At 39.2% G+C, this 24,595-nt stretch overlaps 1 protein-coding gene across 1 annotated transcript in view; it reads left to right on the top strand.

Annotated features, from left to right (window-relative positions):
• Positions 1-10: 10 nt before the first annotated feature.
• LOC144510644 (putative helicase with zinc finger domain) overlaps positions 11-24,595 on the top strand; it is a 359,659-nt gene continuing 335,074 nt past the window's right edge. The window contains exons 1-2 of the mRNA XM_078240298.1: positions 11-116; positions 13,305-13,508. Of these exons, the coding sequence (XP_078096424.1) occupies positions 13,320-13,508 (189 nt within the window). The 5' untranslated portion in view covers positions 11-116; positions 13,305-13,319. The remainder of the gene's footprint in view (positions 117-13,304; positions 13,509-24,595) is intronic.

The raw sequence follows: 24,595 nt of genomic DNA, 5'->3' as shown, positions 1-24,595 counted from the left end.
TCCCCCCCAACTGACACAGCGCCAATTCCACCGTCGCCAAAACGCCGCGAGACTGAGCTGGTTGCTCGAGCTTTATCGTCGCCCTCAGATTTAAGATGGCGTTCGTTGGAGCGGTGGTGGGTATCTCCTTGTAAAAGTTGTTTTTCTTTGCCTCCTTTTTTTCAGAAAGTGCTTATGCTATTGCTTTCTTTTGCTTGCCAGCAGCCAATAAAGAGCGCCAGGATCTGATGGGTAGAGTGACAGTTCGTTTATAGTCAACTATTTTTATGTTTATTCCTCAATGTTTTAATGTAAATTGTGAAGGAAGTTAAGTTGCTTTTTGAAAATATTTATGTATTAATATACAAGTGGCAAGGGTTATACTGACAAACTGGATGGGGACACTTATTTTCCCACCATTAGCTGCCTACCCTGTGTCCTCAGGACGGGCTGCCCCAGCTCAGTATAGCTGCCCTAACCTTCTGTCATGTCGTGTCCAATCATTTGGCAGATTTGTGTATTTCAGGTAATTCTAATAAAACTGGTAAGTAACTAGCTTATTTCAAAACGTGTAGTAACTGGTGCGGAAATTCTGCTACCCGATTTCCCCCGCCCCCTCCCAAACAAAAGTTTTCCTTGCATTCCTGATCTGCCATTCGACAGCTCTTTATTTTTGATAAATTGATTGAGGCAAAGCAATGTCGTCTTAACCTGAAAGCCTGTTGTTAATTCTGATCCTCTCCATTAAGTAGTCTTATTCTGGTGTCAAACGAGCAACGTAAACTGTGTTGTCACTGGTTAGTGTGCTGGTTTGAATGCACTATTGGGAAATCACACTTAAACCAATATAATTCAATTAGTTTGAATAGTACCAAAATATGATATCAAGTTTCTTCTGTTGTTAACATCATTTGTGACAAACTACGAGTGCCTCATCCTACTTTAGACACCTCAAAATGTTTATTGCAGATTTAATCCCTTTTCATTGCAGACACAATTCAATTTTGGAAGGGCAGAGTTTGCAATTGTGTGTTTATCCATAGTTTAGGTAGATACAATATGAGCACTTTGTACATTCGCCATTCTTTTTTTTATTGGTGGTAATGAAACAGAAGTAGTAAAAAGACCTATATTCCTCTGACACTTGGTAATATAATCATAGAAACATAGAAACCCTACAGTACAGAAAGAGGCCATTCGACCCATATTGGTTATTTTATTTTAAAACTGATCAGGATTTGAAGCATATAAAATAAATCTGTAAATTTCAATAGTGGTGAATTAAGTTTTGTCTTCAGTCCATAACATTGTGAATTCTACTTGCTGCTATAAAAAGTGACTGCATTTTTTAAAAAAACAAGCAAAAGTTACAGGTTGAAATATCCAACTTCATAGATTTCTTTTGGTGCTATGAGTGAACCATTAGAACAAATTTATGAGGTCCTGATTTAATGACATTGTAAAACAATGTATCCTGATATGAATATGATAACTTGTATGGAGGGAGACCTGGTCTTCCTTTGTCTAAAATGCTGGAATATTCTACAGGCCAGGTAGCATCTGTTTCAGGTTGATGACTTCCATCAGACTCTCCATCAGTTGCATTTCATAGTGCAAATGTAGCCAGCCAACACTATAGACACATTAAAATGTGGGCTCATTGGTACATGGTTCTGCTGTTGTAAACATGATTGGGTCTCAGGCTGTTGGTTTCCCATTGCTGAACCCAAATTGCCAAATGTAAATACTTTAGGTGAGATGGACTGGTGCATATTAAGTATGGGTATAAAAAAAGAGAATTTATTACGTTTTGGATAGTGAAAAGTGAGCCTTAGGGATTTGGATAAAACAGTTTTATAAATATTCTGTGCAATCTTTAGTGGTACTATTTTAATAAATATAAACATTTTCGCAGTTCTGTGGGTTATAAAATTACTTGTGATGTGGCTTATTCATTGTGTTGATATGCTTGCTTTTGTGACAAGGATTGAGTTTTTGTTTTCAGTCTTTGAACCTGGAATGATTGCTAAATTCCTGTCCCAGAATCATAGAACTTTATAGCACAGAGATTGACAATCCAGCCCATTGCAACCCTTAAGAGCAGTGTCTCATCACCTCCACTCCCATTTCCTCATGCTTTGAAAACAAAACACCTCTGTCCACTATTCTCAACACCCCTATTCAAGAAAGTAGGGAAACAGAAAGCAAGAAACTGTAGGCCAGTTGGCCTAACATTTGTCATTGGGAATATACTAGAGAACATTACTAAGGACGCAGTAGCAGGACATTTAGAAGATCAATCAGGAAGGTCAGTGTGGTTTTAAAATTTGACAAATTTATTACAGTACTTTGAGGATGTAACAAACAGAGTGGATAAAAGGGAACCTGTTGTGTATTTGGATTTACAAAAGATATTCAAAAGGGTATTATATAAAAGGTTACTACCCAAGATGGTGTTGGGGCTAAGTAATGCTCAGGTTTGCAAATCACACTTATGGGGTGCCTTACGGATCAGTGCTGAGGCGTCACCTATTTGGAATCTATATTCATGATCTGGAGTGATGAATCTGGCTGACTCCTGGGATGAAGGAGTTGTCTAGTGAGGAAGGGTTGAGCAGGTTGGGCCTGTACTAATTGGAGTTTAAAAGAATGAGAGGTGATCTTATTGAAACATATACCACTCTAGCTGTCACAAATACAACTGTCCATGACAGTATTGGTTGGCGTGACCACTGCACTGTGGAGGCAAAATCCCATCTTAACATTGAGGATGCCCTTCATTGTATTTTGTGGCACTAGCACCATACTAAATGGGATGGATTTCAAACAGATCGAGCAATTCAAAATTGGGCATTCCTGTGTCTATGTGGGCCACCTGCAGAATTACATTCAACCACAATCTGAAATCTCGTGGCCCATCATATCCCTCACTCTACCATAAAAGGTAGTGGATCAATCCTGGTTCAATGAAGAGTACAGGAGGATGTGGCAGGAACAGCATGAGGCATATCTAAAAATGAAGTGTCAACCCGGTGAAACTACAACACACAACCACCTGTATGCCAAACAGGATGTAATAGAATTGCTAAATGATCTCATAAATAATGAATCAGATCTAAACTTTGCAGTCCTGCCACATCTTGTCATGAATAGTGGTGGGCAATTAAACAACTACATGGAGGAGGAGGCTGCACAAATGTCCCCATCCTCAATGATGGCGGGGCCAGTCCATCAGTGCAAAAGACAAGGCTGAAGCATTTGTAGTTATCTTCAGCTAGAAGTGCTGAGTGGTTAATTAATCTTGGCCTCTTCCTGGGGTTCCCAGCATTACAGATGTCCATCTCCAGTGAATTTGATAAATACCACAATACCTGAAGTAACTGGATACTGCAAAATCTCTGGGCCCTGACAACATTCCAGCAATAGTACTGAAGACTTGTGCTTCAGAGCTAACCATACCTCTAGCCAAGTTGTTTCAGTACAGCAATAACACTGACAACTGCCCACAATGTGGAAAATTGTCCCGATATCTCCCATCCACAAAAAGCGGGGCAAATCCAACCTGACCAATTATGCCCCATCTGTCTATTCTCAACCATCAGCAAATTGATTAAGATATAATCAACAATGCTATCAAGCGGCCATAACCTGTTTACTGATGCAGTTTGCTTTCGGCCAGGGCTATTCAGCGCCTGACCTCACTACAGTCCTGGTCTGTGAACAAAAGAACTGAGCTCCTGAGGTGAGAGTGACTGTCCTTGACATTTGATCAAGTGTGGCATCATGGAAACCTAGTAAAGTCTATGGAAATTGGGTAAGAAAACTCCACTGGTTGGAGTCATACCTAGCAGAAAGGAAGGTGTATGTGTTCGTTGGCGCCTAACCATATTCAGCTGCTATCAGTGAATGACCTTCCCTCCATCATAAGATCAGATGTGGGGATGTTTGTAGACGATTACACTATACTCCGTACCATTTGTGACTCCTCAGGTACTGAAGCAGTCCATGCCCATGTGCAACAAGACCTGGAAAATATTCAGGCTTGGGCTGACAGGTGGCAAAAAAACTTTTGTGCCACGTTATAACTATCTCCCCATGACATTCAATGGCATTACCATTGCTGAATCCCCTACAATCAACATCCTTGGGGTGAATTAGCATTGACCAGAAACTGACCTGGACCAGCCAAATACTGTGGCTACAAAGGCAGGTCAGAGGCTGGGAATTTTGTGGTGGATAACTCACTTCCTGACACAGTAAAACCTCTCCCCCATCTACAAGGCGCAAGTCTGGAGTGTGATGGAATACTCTCCACTTGCTTGGATGAGTGTCATAGTCATACAGCACAGAAACAGGCCCTTGGGCCCACTGCGTCTATGCCGACCATCAAGTACCAATCTATGCTAATCCATGTACCAAAGCCTCCAATTCCTTGGTGATTTAAGTGCTCCTCTCGATGCTTCTTAAATGCTGCGTGAGTACCTGTGTCCACCACCCCCTCAAGCAGCATGTTCCATTTTCCCACCACCCTCGGGGTGAAGAGAATTTTTCTCTAATCCCCTCCTCACCTTAAACCTATGCCCTCTGGTTTTAGACACCTCTGCCATGGGGAAAATATTCTTACGATCTACCCTATTTATGCCTCTCATAATTTTGTTTACCTTTATCAGATCCCCCTCAGCCTTCTCTGCTCCAGGGAAAACAAACCCAGCCTATCCAGTCTCTCCTCATAGCTGAAACTTTCCATCCCAGGCAATATCCTGGTGAATCTCCTCTGCACCCTCTTCAGTGCAATCATGTCCTTCTGATAGTGGGTGCTCCAACAACACTCAAGAAACTCAACAATATCCAGGACAAAGCAGCTTGCCTGATTGGCACGCAGGACCAAAGACATGTGCAGCAACTTGCCAAAGTTCCTTTGATACCCTCCAAACCTACAACCTCATATCACCTCAAAGGGCAAGTATCGTGGATATATGGAAACGCCTCCACTTGCAGGTTCCCCTCCATGCATGCACCATCCTGACTTGGAACTATATCTCTCTCCACTCACTGGATCAAAATCTTGGAACTCCTTAACAGCAGTTCACCATCACCTTTTTGAGGGCAATTAGGGAAGGGCAGCAAACTCTGGTCTAGCCAGCACCACCTACATCCTGCAAACAGTGGGGGGATTGAGAACTAAGTGGCACAGTTGAAACATAAGGGGTCTTCCATTTAATATGGAGATAAGAAATTTCATCTCTTGGTCATTTGCCCGTTGGAATTTTCTACCGCAGAGTAGTGGAGGCTGAGTCATTAAATATATTCAAAGCTGGCTTCAGCAGAGTTTTCATCTACAAGGGAGTCCATGATTATGGGAGGTAGTGGACTTGAGGCTGGATTCAGTTCCACCACCTTACTGAATTGCGGAGCATGCCTGTGCGGCTGAATGACCTAATCCTTCTCCTATTCATATGTTCTTATCAAGTTTGCTACCAACACTGCTGTCACAAGATAAACTTCTAGCTCTCCCTTCACCCGTTGATAAATCTGTTCTATCAATTCATTGTCTTGTTGAAATTGTTAGTTTATTTTATCAAAACATTATATCATTTTGAACACTGCTTTTAACATCCTTGTTCCAATGTAAAATCCCAATTTCTATGATCTCTGCTCTTAACCTAATCTTCTCATCCCAAACAGCAATGAATTTTTTACTGCACCTTTGCCTTGGTATTGACATCCTTCCTGAAGCCAAGTGCCCAAAACTGAAAATGATATTGTAACTAAAGACAAACAAATGATTGTTGTAGGCTAAGCATTACTTAATTGCTTCTGTGCTGTATATTTTTAATCATGAAACCAGAGGCCTCTTAAATCGCTTCATCAACTTTTGGCTGTCTCTGCAAGCTAATTCTCCCTTTTACTTTCCCACATCGACCACATGTATCGATCACATTTGGTTTCAACTATGCAGAATCTCTCTTAACCCTCCACTGCATCTACTGTCAAGATGCAGGTGGTCGGTTAGCTCAGTTGGTTGGATGGCTGATTTGTAATGTGCAGCAATGCCAATAGCGTGGGTTCAATTCCCATACCAGCTGAGGTTCTTCATGGAGGCCCCGCCTTCTCAACCTTTCCCCTCACCTGAAGTGTGGTGACCCTCAGGTTAAATCACCACCAGTCAACTCCACCCCACTCAAAGTGGAGAGCAGCCTATGGTCATCTGGGACTATGGCAACTTTACATTTACTGTCAAGATACTTGTCCAACATTCAGTCTGGGCTGAGCCACAACTTGTTGCACTTTTACATTTTCGTCTTCCCAGAGTTTAATTTTCACCCAACTATGCATTTTGCATCCTTTTGGCAGTGGCTTTATTCACCTAACTCCTCCCCCACATTGCACCCTCCACTTTCTGTCCACGTGTTCAAGCTGAAACAGACTGTAGGCAACTTTGGTATCCAATTTATGTCTGAGATTTGTTTCTGATCCATGTCCTTTCCATCGCAAAGATTACGTACCTCTACCTCTAACATTTTCTGTCTGCAGTTGAAACTTTCTTTCATACATTTATCAGTTCTAAGCTCAATCATTCCAATATTTCTATGGCTGGCATCTAATCTTCCACTTCCTGAAAACCTGCTCATAAAACATTGCTACCTATATCCTATCATGCAGTGTCCAGCTTTCTCTCTTTCCCAGTCTTTGGAAATCTACATTGGCTCATGTTCCTCCAGTGCCTTATGTTCTCTCTCTCCCCTCCTGCAATACTGTTCCAACTCCCTCACCCTTTGACCTCTTTGACCAAATTTTAGATCAGTTATCCTGATAGATTTCTTTTGATTCTGTGCCCAAATTTTGTAGCCCGTGACTAAGCAAGGCCACATGCCTTGAAGAAAGAGATCTAGGAAATTTCCGTGGTGTGGTTTTCTCCTTTCCCAACATTGTTTAACTGGTGCCAAGTCAAAAGAACGTATTGGCATGGAGGAGTAACGATTAATGTCAGCAAACAGTCACATTTCACATACTGCAAACCAATAAGCTAGAAATATTTGATATCCTTCACTTTTAATTTAAAATTTCAGGTAGAAAAATAATGAATGGAATAGATATAATGTTTTTCCTAAATTAAAAGTGTGGACCTTTTTAACATTACTGATTTCTACGGATGAAATTAGCTTTTCAGAGCCAGTGAGGGTGTTTCCCAGTAATTATGAAGTTAGTACGTCATTTAAGAAACTTTCAAGGATTTTTACAATGTCAGTGGAACTAAGTGTAAGAGTGGAAGTTCTCACCAATTTAGTTTACTTCCATTGCAGTCTCAACAGCGCACCCTGGGAAAACATGGAATCACTGACAGCGGCTTCTGGATTTCCACATTGTCATTGTGTGTGGACTCCAGAAGTTACTGTCAGTTTCAGTGGAATAATGATAGCGAATGCTGACAATTTCATTTTCATTGCTGCTGTAACACCTGGGCTCTTGTGTTTTTCTGCATTTAATATAAGTTGCAAAGATGTGTGTATGCTAAATCTCTCTGCTCATTTTATAAGCTTTACTAACTATTGTCGGTGTGTTTCAGTTTTTTCTCCTGTGCGACCTCATTTCTCTCCATTGCATTTCACCTGGCAGAGTGTACTTTGTCTATAACCTCCTGTAGTTACATGCAGTTCTTTTCACAGTTGATGAAACTCCTTATTTTTGTGTTATTTGCATATGTTGATGTTGTGCCTCTATATTCAAGTTCAGATTATTTATTAAGAACTGTGATGCTGTCGGTGATGATCTCTGGGGCTGCCGCTGTTTACTTCTCTCAAATCTGACAAGGCCTTTAAACATTTTTTGTCCCACAATCAGTTTTCCATTTATACTGTGACACTCCCTTGATTGCCATATTCTCTAATTTTATCAACAAGCCACTAATGTGACATCTTATCAAAGGTCTTTTAAAATGACATGCAACATTGAAGTAAATTTCCTTTATTGATGAATGCATTTAGTTCAAATCCTTATAGCAATCTTTAATTTGATCTCAGGATATCCCAAAACACTTAAAAGTTGTAAAAGGTGCTTATAAACATTTTTCACTAACCCACAGGTTTAAACATTAGCATTCAATTTATGACATTCTGAGATAAACAATGACTGATATTAGGAATCTGTTTGATAAGGAACCTTTGAAGTTTAAACCATTATGACTTCTGAACTTAGACAATTGAGGCACCTCCTAAATAAATCTTGAACCATTTATCAAAAAAGCAGCTTTTATTGATATATTTTAAAGTAAAATATTACATTGGTGCTTTATTGTGTAGGAAAAAGGATACAAATAAGTGAACTAGATAAGGGAACAGATATCTAGCATTGAAGGCAGTGAATCGAAGGGTCAAGCGGAATAAAGGTGTGAGATGGTAATTTTGTTTTGAAAGGGGAGCGAGAACTTGGGGTGCTGTCATGTTTCCCCTAAGCAATAGAAGATTTAACAAGACGTCTACAATTACAAACACTGGTTTGAATCTCAACGCTGAAGGATAAGCAAAGTCAAGGAGGCTATTTTTGTTCCTTGTACCCTACCCCTTTTCTTTAATAAAAGAAAATAAGTTGTCCTGTTAAATTTTTTTTGAAATTTTCTTTTAATTTGGGATCCTGCAATGAAATCTATTGCCTTCTGGGCCATTTTAGTAGTCTGTTATAAATAAGATGGAGTATGAGTTTCCATACATGCGTGGCAATCAGTCATTTAGAATTTCAAATTTGTGCATGAATATTTGTAGAGCAGAGCAATATGCCCAGCCAATAAGTTAGTTTGAAATCTTTCTAGTATGTCTTCGTCTCATCACCTGGAATAGCCTAGCAGGGAAGCTCAATTTGAAAATTTTCATATGGGAATAAAATGGTTCGGAAAGTTCCCTGCCTCCAAGAGTTATTCATACAGCCTGTTGCTGGATTTTTGAAATATATTTTCTCTATAATTTCTAATTTCAAACTTTATTTCTTGTACACCCATAAGCCTCACTCATCTCTCAGAACACTGGGCCCAGTTATTTTCTTTCTCCTCTCCAATGAGGTGTTGGGAGGAAAAAGAATCAGCTTGAATTGAGCAAACTAAAAGCGACTGAGAAATACAATTAACGTTTGTTGTTCTGAATTGTAAATTGTTACTTGGTAAACTCTGTGTTTGATGATTAAATCACAATTTATTTAACTGACCTGGATATTATTCTGTGTCAAGATAGAGCCAACCAAGGAAAAAGCCAAATGCTGAATGAAACCACTGTTCAGAAATTATATCGAGTCACTAAAAAGAAAAATAACAATTGGTTTAGAATACACCTTGGGTTTCAGTTAATAGTTTTGGGAGTTTTATCTGTGCTCCATATTGTCAATGCATTGTGATCACTTCCATGTATCTGTTGGTCAAATAGATAGTTTTGTGAACGGAGCTTGATATTTAGTAAGAGGTATGCTGGTAAAATTGAAAACTTTTATTTTGGCTGTCCATTGTCTAGAGGCCCATGTCAGTTTAGACTCTCAAAATGCATTTTGTACATCATATTACCCACTTTCGAGGTTACTGACATTTGAAGTGCGATTTGTACCATTTTTCATTAGCAGGTAGTAAGGTGGCAAGAATTAATTAGTTCTGAGTAATAATTTGCCTTTTAAAATGAGATTTCCATTTCCATGGGTGCATTTTTTTTCCACTGCTGCCTGTCCCAAAAATATATATTAAAATATTCAGATCTCCTAATTTTGAGTTACTGTATATATTCTGCTTGTTTTATCCAAGCCATATCCTTTACAGCAGATTTTTTTATTCAAGAGAAATGATAGACCAGTACCAACATCTTATTTTGCATTATATTGCAAAGGGAAGGCAGATTTTTTAATGCCAGTTCTTTTCTTGCCATTTCTGTTGTGTGATACAATTGCAAACACATAATAGACTGATCAGGCACTTAACCACCTTGGACTACATAATTTAAAATAGATTGTGGCAGTGCTTGTGTATTGATAATTTTAAGTGTGCCACCTGTTTCTGGACTGGGAGTTGCCAAGCATTGACCTGATTTGAGATTTCCTGTCTATCTGCTTTTTTTGAAAGATAAAAGGAGCTCCCCAATTTGATTCTCTCTCCACTTGTTTCCCATTATCCTTTTTTCTTTCTATGTACCAGATACCATCCACATCCCTCTCCCCTGTCCCACCATCTTAACAATCCATTTGAACTTTGAGCTTGTGTGGGGATGGAAGATGGTACAGTATGTCAATGCATTCAATGGCTTAATGTAATTGTATAGTCTATATCTTAAGCAACCTTGTCTTTACAACTTCCATCAGTTGAATTGTTTTTGTTTTCAAAGCATCACATGGGATGAGCTGAAAGCACTAATGAGGAAACTTGGGGCAAAATGGATTTATGAAGATATGGACTTTTTTGTTATTAAGTTTGGAAATAATTTCTTCCGGCTCCCAGTGATGTTGTCACTGGTTATGGAATGGGCTGAGTGTAGAATTAAATCCTCTTCTTACTCTGGTTCCAATTATCTATGTCTATCCCATCCTAATGGGCAATCCCACCAACTGTAGTAGATGTCTCTTTAATGTTAACTGTTACCATGGCCTCTAAATGACACTGTCAACTGAGTGCTAGGTATTAAACTATTGTCTACACACTCGTAACAACTGTGCCACTTACTCCATCAGCTATCCAAATTAATTTCACTTTTTAGTTGTGTGAGATGAAGACCTAAAATCCGGAAGACTATAGCAGAGATTAAAAATAATAAATAGAAGATGAGGTGAATTAATTAGTAATAGTGAGTAACTCCCGAATTGCTGCACAGGGAGGTCAGTGAGAATTTTGCATTTGAACTACTGTCGAAAAAATGAGATGGAATAGAAAACTCTATTTTACATGGTGGGGTTGAAGTAAGAAGAAGAGTGGTTAGGGTAACTTCGTAGTTACATTACTGGATTCACAATCTAGAGATCTGGTTTAATTCTTCACAGAATGTGAGTTCAAATTTCACCATGGGAGTTTAGGTATTTCAGTTCAATGGTGAATTATGATGTAAAACATTACTGGGAAACATTTAAAATGGTGTTCAGCAGAACCCAGGAAAAAATATATTCTGTCGCCTAGACAGTAATAAGAAACTATGGCTGACTAAACATATAAGGGAAAAATGAGGATAAGGAAAGGGGATAACACTGTACGTGGACAGCCGAGGAGAACAAGACCTGGGAGAGTAGAAAGTGAGTAGGAAAGAAGGTGAATAGGAACTAATAAACTATTAACGAACATTAAACAAAGTAGTAAAATATTCTACAGACAATCTGAGAAATGTTTCAGGTTAAGGGGCAGTTAGAATGAAACCAAGGCAGGGATAGCAAAATGGAAGAAATAACATCTTAATTTTATTTAACCAGTGAGTTGGATTAAGAAAACATGATACAGCATTGGAAATTATGATTAGAAGTCATATAACCACATTTTAAATAAAACAGTGTTATATAAATGAATCAAAGCTCAGTGTAAAATCCCTGGTCTGGATGGATTGCACCACATTTAGGGAAGAAATAGCAGAGACACTATTACACACTATTTAATATATATCTCGTTTAAAAAAAAAGGTATAGTACCAGAAGACTAGCTGCTGCCTATATTTAGGAAGGGATGTCCAAGGAACTATAGATCAATTCTCTTAGCATTAGGAAAATCAGATGTATAATAATTTATCATAAATATGGATTTCCAAAGAGAGAGCCTTGCTTCACTAGCCTCATTGGATTCTTGGAAGACGGTAGAGAGGTTCTGCTCATCTTGTATTGGACTTTGATTATCTTATACCTAGAATACTTTGTACATAAGTCATAAAATGATAGAGGCATTGGAGATGGCCCAAAGATGGTTAATTATTTCTGTTTTCATCTGGATATCATAATAAATCATTGATTTCATCAATTAACAAATAGTTAAAAATTGAGTAACTTACATTTTTTTGGGTTTCATGTGTTTTCTTGTGTTCCCATAAATAAATGTATTGCTATCAGTGATATTCAGGTGCCCTCTGCAGCAAGAAAATGACTGGAAGATTAATGGAGCCAAATTACTGTAATTGGAGAAAATTATTTTATGGCTGAGGGTCAAGCAGCTTACATAGAAATATAGAAACTAGAAGCAGGAGTAGGCCATCCGGCTCTGAGTCTGCTCCACCATTCATTTTGATCATGGCTGATCATCGAATTCAATATCCCGATTTTCCATCGAATTCAATATCCTTATCCCAACCCCCCTCCCCCCATATCCCTTGATCCCTTGAGTTCCAAGCGCTATATCTAATTTCTTCTTGAAATCAGACAACATTTTGGTGTCAACTATATTCTGTGGTGGTGAATTTCACACATTTACCACCCTCGGGGTGAAAAAATTTCTCCTCAACTCTGTTCTAAAATGTTTACCCCTTACCCTCAAACTATGACCCCTAGTTCTGGACTCCCCCACCATTGAGAACATTCTTTCTGAATCTACCCTGTCTAACCCTGTTAGAATTTTATAAGTTTCTATGAGATCCCCTCTCACTCTTCTAAACTCCAGTGAATATAATCCTAACCAACTTAGTCTCTCCTCGTATGACAGACCTGCCATCCCAAGAATCAGCCTAGTAAACCTTCGTTGTACTCCCTCTATAGCAAGGACGTCCTTCCTCAGATAAGGGCACCAAAACTGCACACAATACTCCAGGTGTGGCCCCATGAACACCCTACACAATTTCAGCAAAACTGTACTCAAATCTTCTCGCTATGAAGGCGAACATACCATTTTGCCACCTTTTTACTGCCTGCTGTACCTGCATGCTTACTTTCAGCGACTGATACACAAGGACTCCAAAATCTCGTTGATTATCCATCTCTCTCAATTTACACCCATTCAAGTAATAACCTGTCTTCCTAATATTGTTACCAACGTGGATAACCTCACATTTATCCATATTATACTGCATCTGCTGTGCAGATGCCCACCCACTCAGCCTGTCCAAATCACGCTTAAGCATCTCACCCTCCCACCCAACTTTATATCATCTGCAAATTTAGAGAGAATACATTCAGTTCCCTCTTCCAAATCATTAATATATAATGTGAAAGGTTGAGGTCCTAACACAGACCTCTGCAGAACCCCACTAGTCACTGACTGCCAATCAGAAGACCCATACTATTTTGAGTATTTAATAAGTACCCCTGGATGCAGTGCAAAGATGAGGGAGGACTTGTTTTTAAACTAGTATAAAGCAATCGGACAAATGTTTCTTCAATTAATTTGTAACTATTTATTGCAGGTTGTGGTCTGAAACATGGCTGAAAGAAGGCCTGGAGAGTCTTGTGACCAAGCATACCAGCAGGCCTGGCAGCAGAAGTGTAAGCAGGCGTATAACTGCAAGGAAGGGCTGAATGTAACCAGCTATACTGATAGTTCTACTGCATCAGTCGAGGCTATTAGACTTCAGGAATTACTGTACAGAATCTTATGCCTCATACGGCTGGTAAATACTTGATTTTAACCACAATATTTATGTCTTGATTCAAAAGGTTTCATGGCACTTAAAAATGTCAATTGTGTTTATCAAGGAGTCATTTTTTGTTGATACACTTGAGCAGTACAGGCTCAAACAGAACAACGGATTCAATTCTTTTCCATTTTATTTCTAAAGAAATGTATAAATTGAGGTTCAAAAGGACATAAATTATGTCTCTATAAGGAACAACCTTATATGCATTTCCAACTCTAGGTTGAATGGTTTCTGTTCCATGGTGCAAGTTCATCCGGCCACAATAAAATAAAATGAAAGATGAAGGTAACTTGGGTGCTGTGAGGAAGTTGTTCCCAATGACTTTTCAGTTACCCATTTACATTTTCTAAATTCAGCAGTGAATCAAGGGAATGCACTGTATTGAGATACTACATTGGCAACCTGGAAAATCAGGTAGGAGGGCTGGTGGGCAGTGGGAGGAGGAGTAGGGGGAGTGGAAAAATGGCCCTTGGTTTAAGACCTTTATTACAGAGTGAGAATCATGTCTACATTTGGGTACGCTTTGATTAACCTATCAAAAGCAACAAAGGAATGCACAACTGAAGGGAATGAAATTTGAAACCGCAATAACAATTTTGGACTTCTTCTGAATGGCTTCTTGTGTTTAGATTAAACTACTGTTTCCTTCAGTCAGCTTGCTGTCTTCTGAGCCAAAACATGTTTATTATTTGCCACATGTGGATTAATACAGCCCTGGTTTAACAGTTAGAATTGACTCATGATGAATTGCTTGCTGGAGAATATGTGAGATGACCATCATGTTCTGTTGTCACCTGAAAAGGTGGAAAAAGCAACACCAACAGATGACTGCATACAAAAAAAGTCAAGATTTATCTACCAATAAAAATGCCAAATAGGCCAGATGCTATTTACTGCAATACACCATGAAGAAGTAGAATCAATTAATTTGCCACATTCCAAAATAAAATGCTCCTTGCACTCTCTGCTGGTAACACTTACTTTGTATGAAATGATTAGTTTTCTGTCTCCTATTTCCTTTCATATTGCAAATTGAATGTATGAGCTTCAAATGTCCATGAAATTCATTACTGTTTAGGACAGAATCGAGGAACATTGAAAAATAGGCCGACATTGTACCCTTTTCTGCTTTGAAGACAAAGCAACAAACACTTAAGAGCAAAGGCAGAATGCATGAAAATATTATGTTAAGCTTAACACAGTCTGCATCATAAATATTGGTAAAATTTGATACGCAGGCTGTACCTAGTATGAAACAAATCAAATATGTTCATTTTTGGACACAGCATAAGTCTGCTTATTTTAATGTTGGATTGAAAACTGAAAATGGCCCTATATATGTTAGCTATCAAATACCCCTTTTGTTAATTAGCTTTTGAATAGAGGACAGTGATTCATAGCATGCAGCTATCAGTCTCCTGTCTTCAATTTTGATCCTTACTGAAGAGAGACAGCCACCTTTTGAAATAAAGATAAATTCCCATTTTGGACACTTTTTTTTTGAAATTTTCAAAATGCAACAATCTAAATATATTAAATTACCCAGAAGCATGGGGAGCCTATAGTTTCTCTGTTACTTGAGAATCAAAATAGACTTGTCCCTTTTCTGCTGTGGAATTGTGATTGTTTGAAATTTGGCATTCTTGTGTTTGTCCTGATGAGTGCAAGATGAAAAACTTCAGCAACGTATCCGCCTTTTCAGCTACATTAAAGTTCTGTACTACCAAATGACTTAAAACATAATGCTTGATTTAAATCCATCATTTTGATGGATATGTATTTGGTCTATTCCATTCTGTTGAAGCTTACATTTCAATAACTGAAACCCATAGCGATTTCAATTCATCTTGGTACGTGTAAATGAACAAGTCTTACTTTGCATCAAGAAGTGGAGAAGTGATGTGAGTTCTCGTAGCATTTCTTTTTGTAACTACAGAAGGTAAAATAGATTTATATACTGAAATTGTGCTGTTAGAACATAGTTGTAGGAAAATACTGGCATGCTTGTTACGAACTGAGCTTTTATTGTGAATTGTGCAGATTGTAGTGTAAGGTTATTTAGCACGATCAAATTCATTTTCCTTTGTTTTTTAATTTTGTTAATAAATTTGATTTTCAAAAATACTATTTGTCACATTTATTTCTGCATGTCATTTTCTTGTGATTCATTTCATCTTTTGAGAGTTTATGCACTTTGTGCATAATAGTTCAATGAACATGTCTTTATTGAAAATAAAGTAAAATGTGTAAGTATTCTTGACCACATGAATAATAATCTGCAGAAATGCTTTTCAGGAAGTTAATCTGGTTCATTGCAAGATGATAATTTGAGGTTACAGCTTCTGTTTACCGGGTGCTGTTTTTGATGGCTTCTCCTTCTGTCAGAAGTCTCACAACACCAGGTTAAAGTCAACAGGTTTATTTGGTAGCACGAGCTTTCAGAGCGCTGCCCCTTCATCAGGTGAGTGGAGAATTGGGTTCACAAACAGGGCAGATATAGACACAAGCTCAATTTACAAGAGAATGGTTGGAATGCGAGTCTTAACAGGTAACCAAGTCTTTACAGGTACAGACAATGCGAGTGGAGAGAGGGTTAAGCACAGGTTAAAGAGGTGTGAATTGTCCAGCCTTACAGTTAGTAAGATTTTGGAAGCCCAGGCAAGTCGTGGGGGTTACAGATACTGTGACATGAACCCAAGATCCCCCTCTCCACTCGCATTATCTGCACCTGTAAAGACTTGGTTACCTGTTAAGACTCACATTCCAACCATTCTCTTGTAATTGGGCTTGTGTCTATATGTGCCCTGTTTGTGAACCCAACTCTCCACTCACCTGATGAAGGGGCAGCGCTCTGAAAGCTCGTGCTACCAAATAAACTTATTGGACTTTAACCTGGTGTTGTGAGACTTCTTACTGTGCCTTCCCCAGTCCAACGCCGGCATCTCCACATCATGGCTATCCCCTTCTTCTGCAGCTACTTTATTCTGTGCATTTTTCATTTTCTGTAAATTCTACCTCATTGATCCCTTATTCACTCCCCCTGCTCTTTTCTCCCCTCGCGAAATAATGCTATGTTGCACTTCATAACAATGGGTTGGTGTCTTGTTCTTTGATCAGTCATTTTATTGATCCAAGGAATGATGAAACCATTTCATTTCCATTATCTAGCTAGTCCCAGTTGAGTCATTATACGGGAAGAATTCTACTTGTAAATGTTGGAAGCAGAAAATTTCATTCTGGCAGTCTGTTCATGGAAACCTAGAAACTGGAACACACAAGGAGGCAGTTTGGTCTCACACCTGTGCCATCAACTGGAATTGTCAGTTCTCATTAAATTTTTCGACCCTTTCCTTGCATAAAACTTGAATTTTCTCCTTTTCATTATTACCCAGTTCCTTTTTAAACAATGTACTTGTCACTATCTCAATAGTTACTTCAGGGTAATAAGTTCATAATTTTTTAAAGTTTATTTTAGTTTCTCTCTGTTTTATCTCCCAGTAGTAATTCTGACTTTGCCTCCTGTTTATACATATCTCTATCCACTTGAATATTTGAAAACAATACAATTTCATGTCTATTCATTTCCCAGTGTGTAGATATCTGACTAGTATCTTGCTTTCCTCTGTTTATGTAGTTGAAATACAGGTAGTGTGTGATATTGTATACATGTTTTTCCAGTGTTTTGCATGAATTAAATGGAGTGTTATATTACTCGTGTTATTCAATACATATTCAACTAGTTGACAGTGAATTGTTTGGCAGTCATGTCTCCCCTACATGAGTCAGGACACCTGAGGAGATGCAAGTATATTTTATTTAGTAAAAACTATAGGCTGTTTATAGCTGCCTGACACTGATTATATCCTTAAATTTGCTAAACTGCTTGAGTTTCACTCTAGTTTGAGAGACATTGTTCAGTTCAATACCATTTGTAATTCCATGTCAACCATCTGATGCGTACATTTTTCAATGCTGTTATGGATGAGGAGAGGTGTGGGACAACTTTTCGCTTTTTCCCTCAACTCTTGGTTGTCCAAAACAAGATGTATATTTTTTAGAGGGAGCTTTATAAACCCTTCTGAGTGTTGTGACTTTAAAGGATAAAACATGAAACAGACTTTCTGGTAAGTTGAAGTCAAAAGACAAGATAAACATTTATTCACACAACACACAGACCATAAGTGCGTTGAAGCATTAACTCTCTCACACAAAGACCTAGACATCCAAGAAAAGATGGGTTTTACAGATGATGTGCGCACTTAGATTGATAAGGGAATAACAAGTAAACCGATCACGTGCTTGAATTGGTCCTTTAGGATAAACTTGTCAAAAGGCCTGGAGGTAGGGTCCCCACTTGTGGTTCTTTGAATGTGAGGTTGGAAATCTCCTGGGATTTTAGATAAAGTTTCATCCAAGCTTCTTTAGAAAAAAAGAGAACAACTTTTGTTTCAGGTGGGAACAAATTAACACCTCTCTCACTGCCTCTGTTGACTGGTTGTTAAGTAGGGTTCTGTCCTTTTGTAGGAAGTTGGTCCCTCTTGTGTCTTGTTGGTCTCCAAACTGAGTTGCCTCTAACTGGTCCTTGGACTAATAAGATGTGTTATCTCTAGTACGTTTTGTTCATGTGACCACGTGATCAGTACATCTGTTATCGACATAGATGATATGATGTTAGAGGCCTTTACCACACAATGGGGGGGGAGGGGGGAGGAGGAGGGTGTGAATGGTGGCTTTTCACACTTGCTTGTAATAAACTGGTTTCTCCCCAATCTCTTGTTAGTTTTCAAGCTAGTTGAGGGGGGGGGGGAGGGGGGGGGGGGCGACGGTGGGATCCACTGAATTTGAGTTTCAGTAAATAGAATTGGGGCAGATGGTGGTGTAATGGTAATGTTGCTGGACCAGTAATCCAGAGGCCCAGGCTAATATTTGAGGGAGACTGGTTCGAATCCCACCATGGTAGCTGGTGGAATTTAAATTCCATTAATAACTCATCAATTGTTGTAAAAACCCATCTGGTTCATTAATGCCCTTTCAGGAATGCAATCTTCCATCCTTACTTGGTCTGGCCCACATGTGATTCCAGACCACCAGCCATATGGTTTAACTCTTAAAAAGCATCTAAGTGGCCTAGCTAGCCACTCAGTTCAAGGGTAATTAGGGATGGGCAACAAATAATGGCCTTGCCACTAGTGCCCACATCCCATTAGATCAGTGGTTCCCAAACTTTTTTCACTGGGCCGCACTTTCGAAATAAAAATTTGCTCGCGCCACACCAAATTTTTTATTGATAAGAAATGCATTCAAAAACAAAAAAAAAACCTCCTAGCAGTGCTTGATTCATAACATAGAACACAACTACTTTATAATATGATCATGGGACATCCAGAAAGTATAAAACAATGCTTGTTTAAACCATGTTTAAATGTTTTTTTGATTGTCCTTGAATCTTCCCGCCGCACTTGCCATTCCCTCTCGCCGCACCCTTTGGGAACCACTGCATTAGATAATGAAAAAAAGCTAAAACCACAAGTGGTTTTAATCTAGAATGCCTCTTCAAGGGAGGGGCACACTACCCATGGACATTTACATTTTAATGACTTTACAGAGACATGAACTAGTTCTTTGTGCAAAAAGTACAAAAGTCACATGACTCTGGGCTCCATTTTGGGTCAAGATAAATTGTCCATATGCCATTTTAGAAAAAATATGTGTCCATTGTCGTCTTACACTTGCATTCTTGACACAGGCATGACAAACCCAGACTATTTAAAGATTTTGTACTTTCAGGTGAGCCCACAAATTCCTTTTTCTGCAAAATGTTTTACACGTTGTTATTCTGCAAAGTACTGCGGATGCTGGAAATCTGAAATAAAAACAGAAAATGCAGGGAAAAACTCAGACCTGGCAGCATCTGTTGAGAGAGACAGTTAACATTTCCAGTCTGTATGACAAAATAATTTGAGTTGTGGTTGAATTAAAAGAAACTGTAACTAATCATGATAGAATAGTGACTGGAAGCTCTTTCTGTTGCTGTCTCTGAAAAGTGACTATTGCTAAAATTTTGTTTTGTGTGAAAGGAACCTGCCTGTTTTACATTTCTCTGCAAAGAGAAAGGAAAAGTTGAGGAACCATGCCTTTCCCCAGTTGAGAGCAGGTATCTGCTCACATTTTCCTCCAGAAAATAGTCTCGGAGTAGATTTTTTAAGCAAAATGTTAAACAAACATTCTTTGTTTTAGTGTTTGTTGCAGAGAGTAATTTTGTGTGAAATTTAAACAGGACATCTACAGTTCTAGTTTTCTGCGCCGGCTGAACCGTCAGCAGGAAAACCAAACTTGAATCATTTTAGTGTGTCAAGACTAATATGATTCTTTGGAACTCGAGTCATATTGGAGTCAGTGTTTGTTTCTCTCTCCACAGATGCTGCCAGACCCGCCAAACTTTTCAGCACCTAATTTTTATTTCAGATTTCCAGCATCTGCAGCGTTTTGCTTTTATTTGAATCCATTTTGTTGGACACGTTATAGTGGGGTTTTTCTTCACATTTTGTCAATATCTGCCAGTTCAAATGGGAGGGAACAGAATCAAACACTGTTTTGGCTAAGATCCTTTCATACACTACTCAAATTGCACTCCCAGTCAGAATACTGCAAAGGAGTGAGAAAGAAGCAAATTGTGTTCATTGCATCCCCATTAGTGGATGTAAAAGATTCCTCGGGACTATTTGAAATATGAGGATGTTTTTGTATGTCAGTTAGCATTTAATCCCTCCACTAACATCCTAAAATGAATGATCTCGGTGGGATTGGCTGTTGTGTTTATGCTCATTGGATGTCCTGAAGACATGAAAGGTGCTATATAAATGTAAGTTTGTTCTTAAGATGCAGATTGATAGAGCCAAGGGTTAATGAAGATTATGTTTGGCTGGGGCTAGAATTACTGATTTTTTTCAACTAGGATTGCCATACCTGGCAGAAAGTTGGGTTTTCTTAATTAAATTTAGAAAAATTCCAGCCTCCAGTGTTTGGTCCATTTTTATAGCTTTCATTACCGAGGCAGGCAAATTGACCAATTATCAACAATGTGCTGGAGTAATGCAGACTTGTAGGCTTCTTGTATTGGAGTAATTATTCCTAAACTTCTATCACCGGGTAAGTACTTTTCAGCTGTAAGAAACCTTTTTTTATACATCTTCCTTTTCACAAGAAGAGTTACAAATCATCTACTGACAGACAATTGTGGATTTGAGTCCTTGTATATCCCATGGAGTCTTTAAGGGGACTACTCGTTTGTTTAACTTAGTTTAATTTTTTTAACCAAAAATACTATATCCCAAGGGACAGTATTTTCACGAGTCGGAGGTATAGCAATCCAGCAACATCTCCATTTTCATATCCCAATAATGATGGATACTGAATCATGGATATATGTTAGCACAGTAGTCTCCAACCTTTTTACATACAAGATCACTTTTAGCTTCAAAATGCAGCACAAATTCAACTTTACTAAAACCTCCTAAAATGTACTTGTGCATAACATTCATCTATTCCTAATGTGACACCTGTGCTTGCACACTATCTGTGAGTGCTGTGAAGTCTGGGCCGCAGTTTGAGATGGCCAGTCTCATAGTCCATCAGATGGGTCTCTGTGCGACAGGTGCGATGCTTGGACTTGATGATTTTCATCTGGGGAAAAAATCCCTCACAGGTATGCGGAACCAAAATTGACCTTCGCCTTGAGTGCATATGATGTCAGAAGAGGGTACCTCTCTCTGTTTACAAGTCCCCAAATATCTTTGTCCCTTGACCGAGTTTTCAGCTCTGATATTTTGCATGGTGATTATTTCCATATCAAGTTCACTGCTTTGTTCGAACACCTGCTGAAATTTGGTGTCAGTTCTCCAATGTCTACTTGAAGAAATGGATTTGAGACGAATATAATAATTTGTTGCATCTTGTCTAACTCCTGAAATTCAGGTGATCACCTTTCAGGATGAGACCCTTTCTGTTTGATCTGTTGTTAGATTTTCTCCAGGTTTGAGAAGTGCTCAATTTTGTTCCATATCTGGGAAGAGCACAGACTCAGTTTCAACTTCTCATACATGATCAGTGTAGTGAATATATTCAAGTCTCTGTCCCTCTCCTGCAGTTCACTGTTTAGCTCATTCAATTTTATACTTGCATCTGTGAGAAATGCCAGGACTAGCAACCACACGTTATTTGACAGCTTGCTGTACACCTTATTTCTTGATTTAAGGAAGGTGACAATTTCAGGGATCTTGACAATGACTGTCATTACATGAGAAAATTCAATAACCTTGCTAGTGCTTGTTAGTGGATAGCAGAGTGATAATTGATAAAGGAGGGGAATTCAAGATCATTTTTGCGAAGTGCAACAAAGCCTGCATTGACGCTTAGCATTGACAGTGCACCATCAGTTTGATTGAAACCAGTTTCCTGATCAGGATGTTTTAATGTTTTTCTCAGTCACATACCTTAGAGATTCTTTGTAGGCATCCTTGCCTCTTGTCCTCACTTTGGCAAAAAAGTGAAGAAGTCCTCCATTGTTGTTGCATCTTTGTTTTCATTCACATTGATCTGAGCTGTCTCCATCATGCCTACTGACTCATCAAACTGTAGTGAGAAACATTCACAGCCTGATAATTTTTGGTGTATTTGCTGAGACATCCTCTAACAACAATTCCACTTTTCTGGCTACTGTTGAAGCACCAAGCGGCATGCTCTTGATGGCTGTCGTAATTTCATCTTTGTTTTTTGAAGTCTTTGAACAAGGTGTCGGCAACAACCATCATAGCCCCCTTGATAACTTCACCATCTCTGAACAACAACTTCCGTTTTGACAGCACTTGGCTCATGTGAAAAGGTGTCTTTTTGCTAGCCTTGCCTTTAGCCAAAGGTTTTGAAAAGAATGACAGTTGAGCTTGCAATATTCCCTTTAACTCGCCAACTTTCTTTGTCCGAATGGTGCTGTTTAAAGGGAAATTCTCTAGAAATTTTGCATGCATTGTCTTGTGATGCCATTCCAAACTACCTCTTTTTTTAAAATTCAAGGCTACACTCTGTTGACATATGGTCTTGCCTTTGACATTCGTGAACAAAAAACTTTCCATTCCTGGTGGAAATGGTAGGTTTTTGCCCTCTTGGAGGTTACTGGCTCCTCGCTCATTTTGTTTTCACCCAGCTTAGTCCACTTTTGACACCTGCAATTTGACAGTTGAGCTGATTTGCTTGTCATCATGAGAAAGTTCTACGTGATTTGGCAGTCAATGAGCTGATTTGCCCATCATCACGAGTTCCCGCATTTTTGGTGCAGTTTGGCAGTCGATGAGCTGATTTGCTCATCACGAGGAGACCGAGCTCGCCGCAGTTTTGGTGTGGTATGGAAGTCAATGATCTGATTCGGTCATCATCATACGAAGCCCAAGTTCCGCCCATTTTTGGTGAGGTTCAGCAGTCAATGGGCTGATTTGCTCCTTATCACAAGAAGCCCAAGTCTTGTGCATTTTCGGCAGCAAATGAAGATCGACTTTTCAAGACTCCAGGCTCGACCTGTCGACCTCGGTCAACTATTTGGAGACCATTTGTGGTCTCCAAGTAAAAATCTTGCAGTAGTAGTCACCTTGAGCCTGGGTTTTCCCAACAGAAATTGCCTTTGTTGTGGTGGAATTGACCTACAATAGGACATTGTGTTTTGTCAACCACTGTACCGTTTAGCAGTCTTGCTTATCTCCAACAGCTTAATTGTGCTCATCTTGAATAGGTGATAAAGGAATATGGGGCTAAAGGGGTATATAGAATTATGTTACAGATCAGCTACAATCTCATTGAATGGCAGAATAGGCCTGAATGGCTAAATGATCTACCCATGTTCCAATTTTCCTAAAGAGGTGCATCTGCTTTGAGGCTGCCTCCAGAATAAACAGAAACCAGTTATTATAGGCTACGAAATCATCTCATTGCTTGGTTCTGGATCTTGAACCAGGCAGAGACCTGGAGGCTATGAAGAGGTCTTTCAGACCAGTCTCCCACACCGCATGCTTGTTTTGCAATAGGAAGTGGCTGGTCCTGAAGAAAGACTATCTCTCTCTCTCTAGGGTCCTGAAGGAGTGGTCAAGATGGCATAGCCAGGGTTCTGAACGACCACGCGGATCAATAATGCATACATCTTAAGTCCCGTTAAGATCCCTCTTTGGCTTACAAAGTGGCACTATAGTTGATGTGACCCACTACCATATTTCATAGCTTAACCCACTGATTAACATTCTGGATAGAGTGCTCTGGGCCCCAGGTGAGTCTTGTAATAACATTATTGTCTGCAAAAAGGAGCACCATGATACATTCAAAAACATAGGAAGATCCAATCCTAACATTTCAAAACATTGTGGATGAAGGACCATGGACAGCCTTTCATTGGTATTTGGGAACTTAAGCACTTTTTTTCAATGAGGATTTGAACAACTTTTTTGTACTTGGATAAAAGTAACAGTTTGGAAGCTCGTGTTCTAGGAATCTCAAGCAGTAGGAACAAACATCCATATAATTGACAACGGGGCGGCATGGTGGCACAGTGGTTAGCACTGCTGCCTCGCAGCGCCAGGGACCTGGGTTCGATTCCCGGCTTGGGTGACTGTCTGTGCAGAGTTTGCACGTTCTCCCCATGTCTGCGTGGGTTTCCTCCAGGAGCTCCGGTTACGTTAAGTTTATTTATTCGTCACAATTAAGGCTGCAATGAAGTTACTGTGAAATTCCTCCCACAGTCCAGAAGATGTGCTGGTTAGGTGCATTGGCCATGCTAAATTCTCCCTCCACGTACCCGAACAGGTGCTGGAATGTGGCGACTTGGGGATTTTCACAGTAACTTCATTACAGTGTCAATGTAAGCTTACTTGTGACACTAATAAAATAAATAAACATAGAAAGAATTTGCAGTTTACTGATGGATAAATTGCTTGGAAGTTCAGGAAAACATGGATCTGAGCTGAAAAGAAGCTGAATCATACATTTACTCAATACATGACTTATCCTGGACTAATGATATGTTA

This window comes from Mustelus asterias, chromosome 23, assembly GCF_964213995.1.
Source record: "Mustelus asterias chromosome 23, sMusAst1.hap1.1, whole genome shotgun sequence".
NCBI classification, from domain to species: Eukaryota; Metazoa; Chordata; class Chondrichthyes; order Carcharhiniformes; family Triakidae; genus Mustelus; species Mustelus asterias.
The sequence above is the reverse complement of the archived record's forward strand: the minus strand, read 5'-3'. Positions and strand labels throughout refer to the sequence as shown.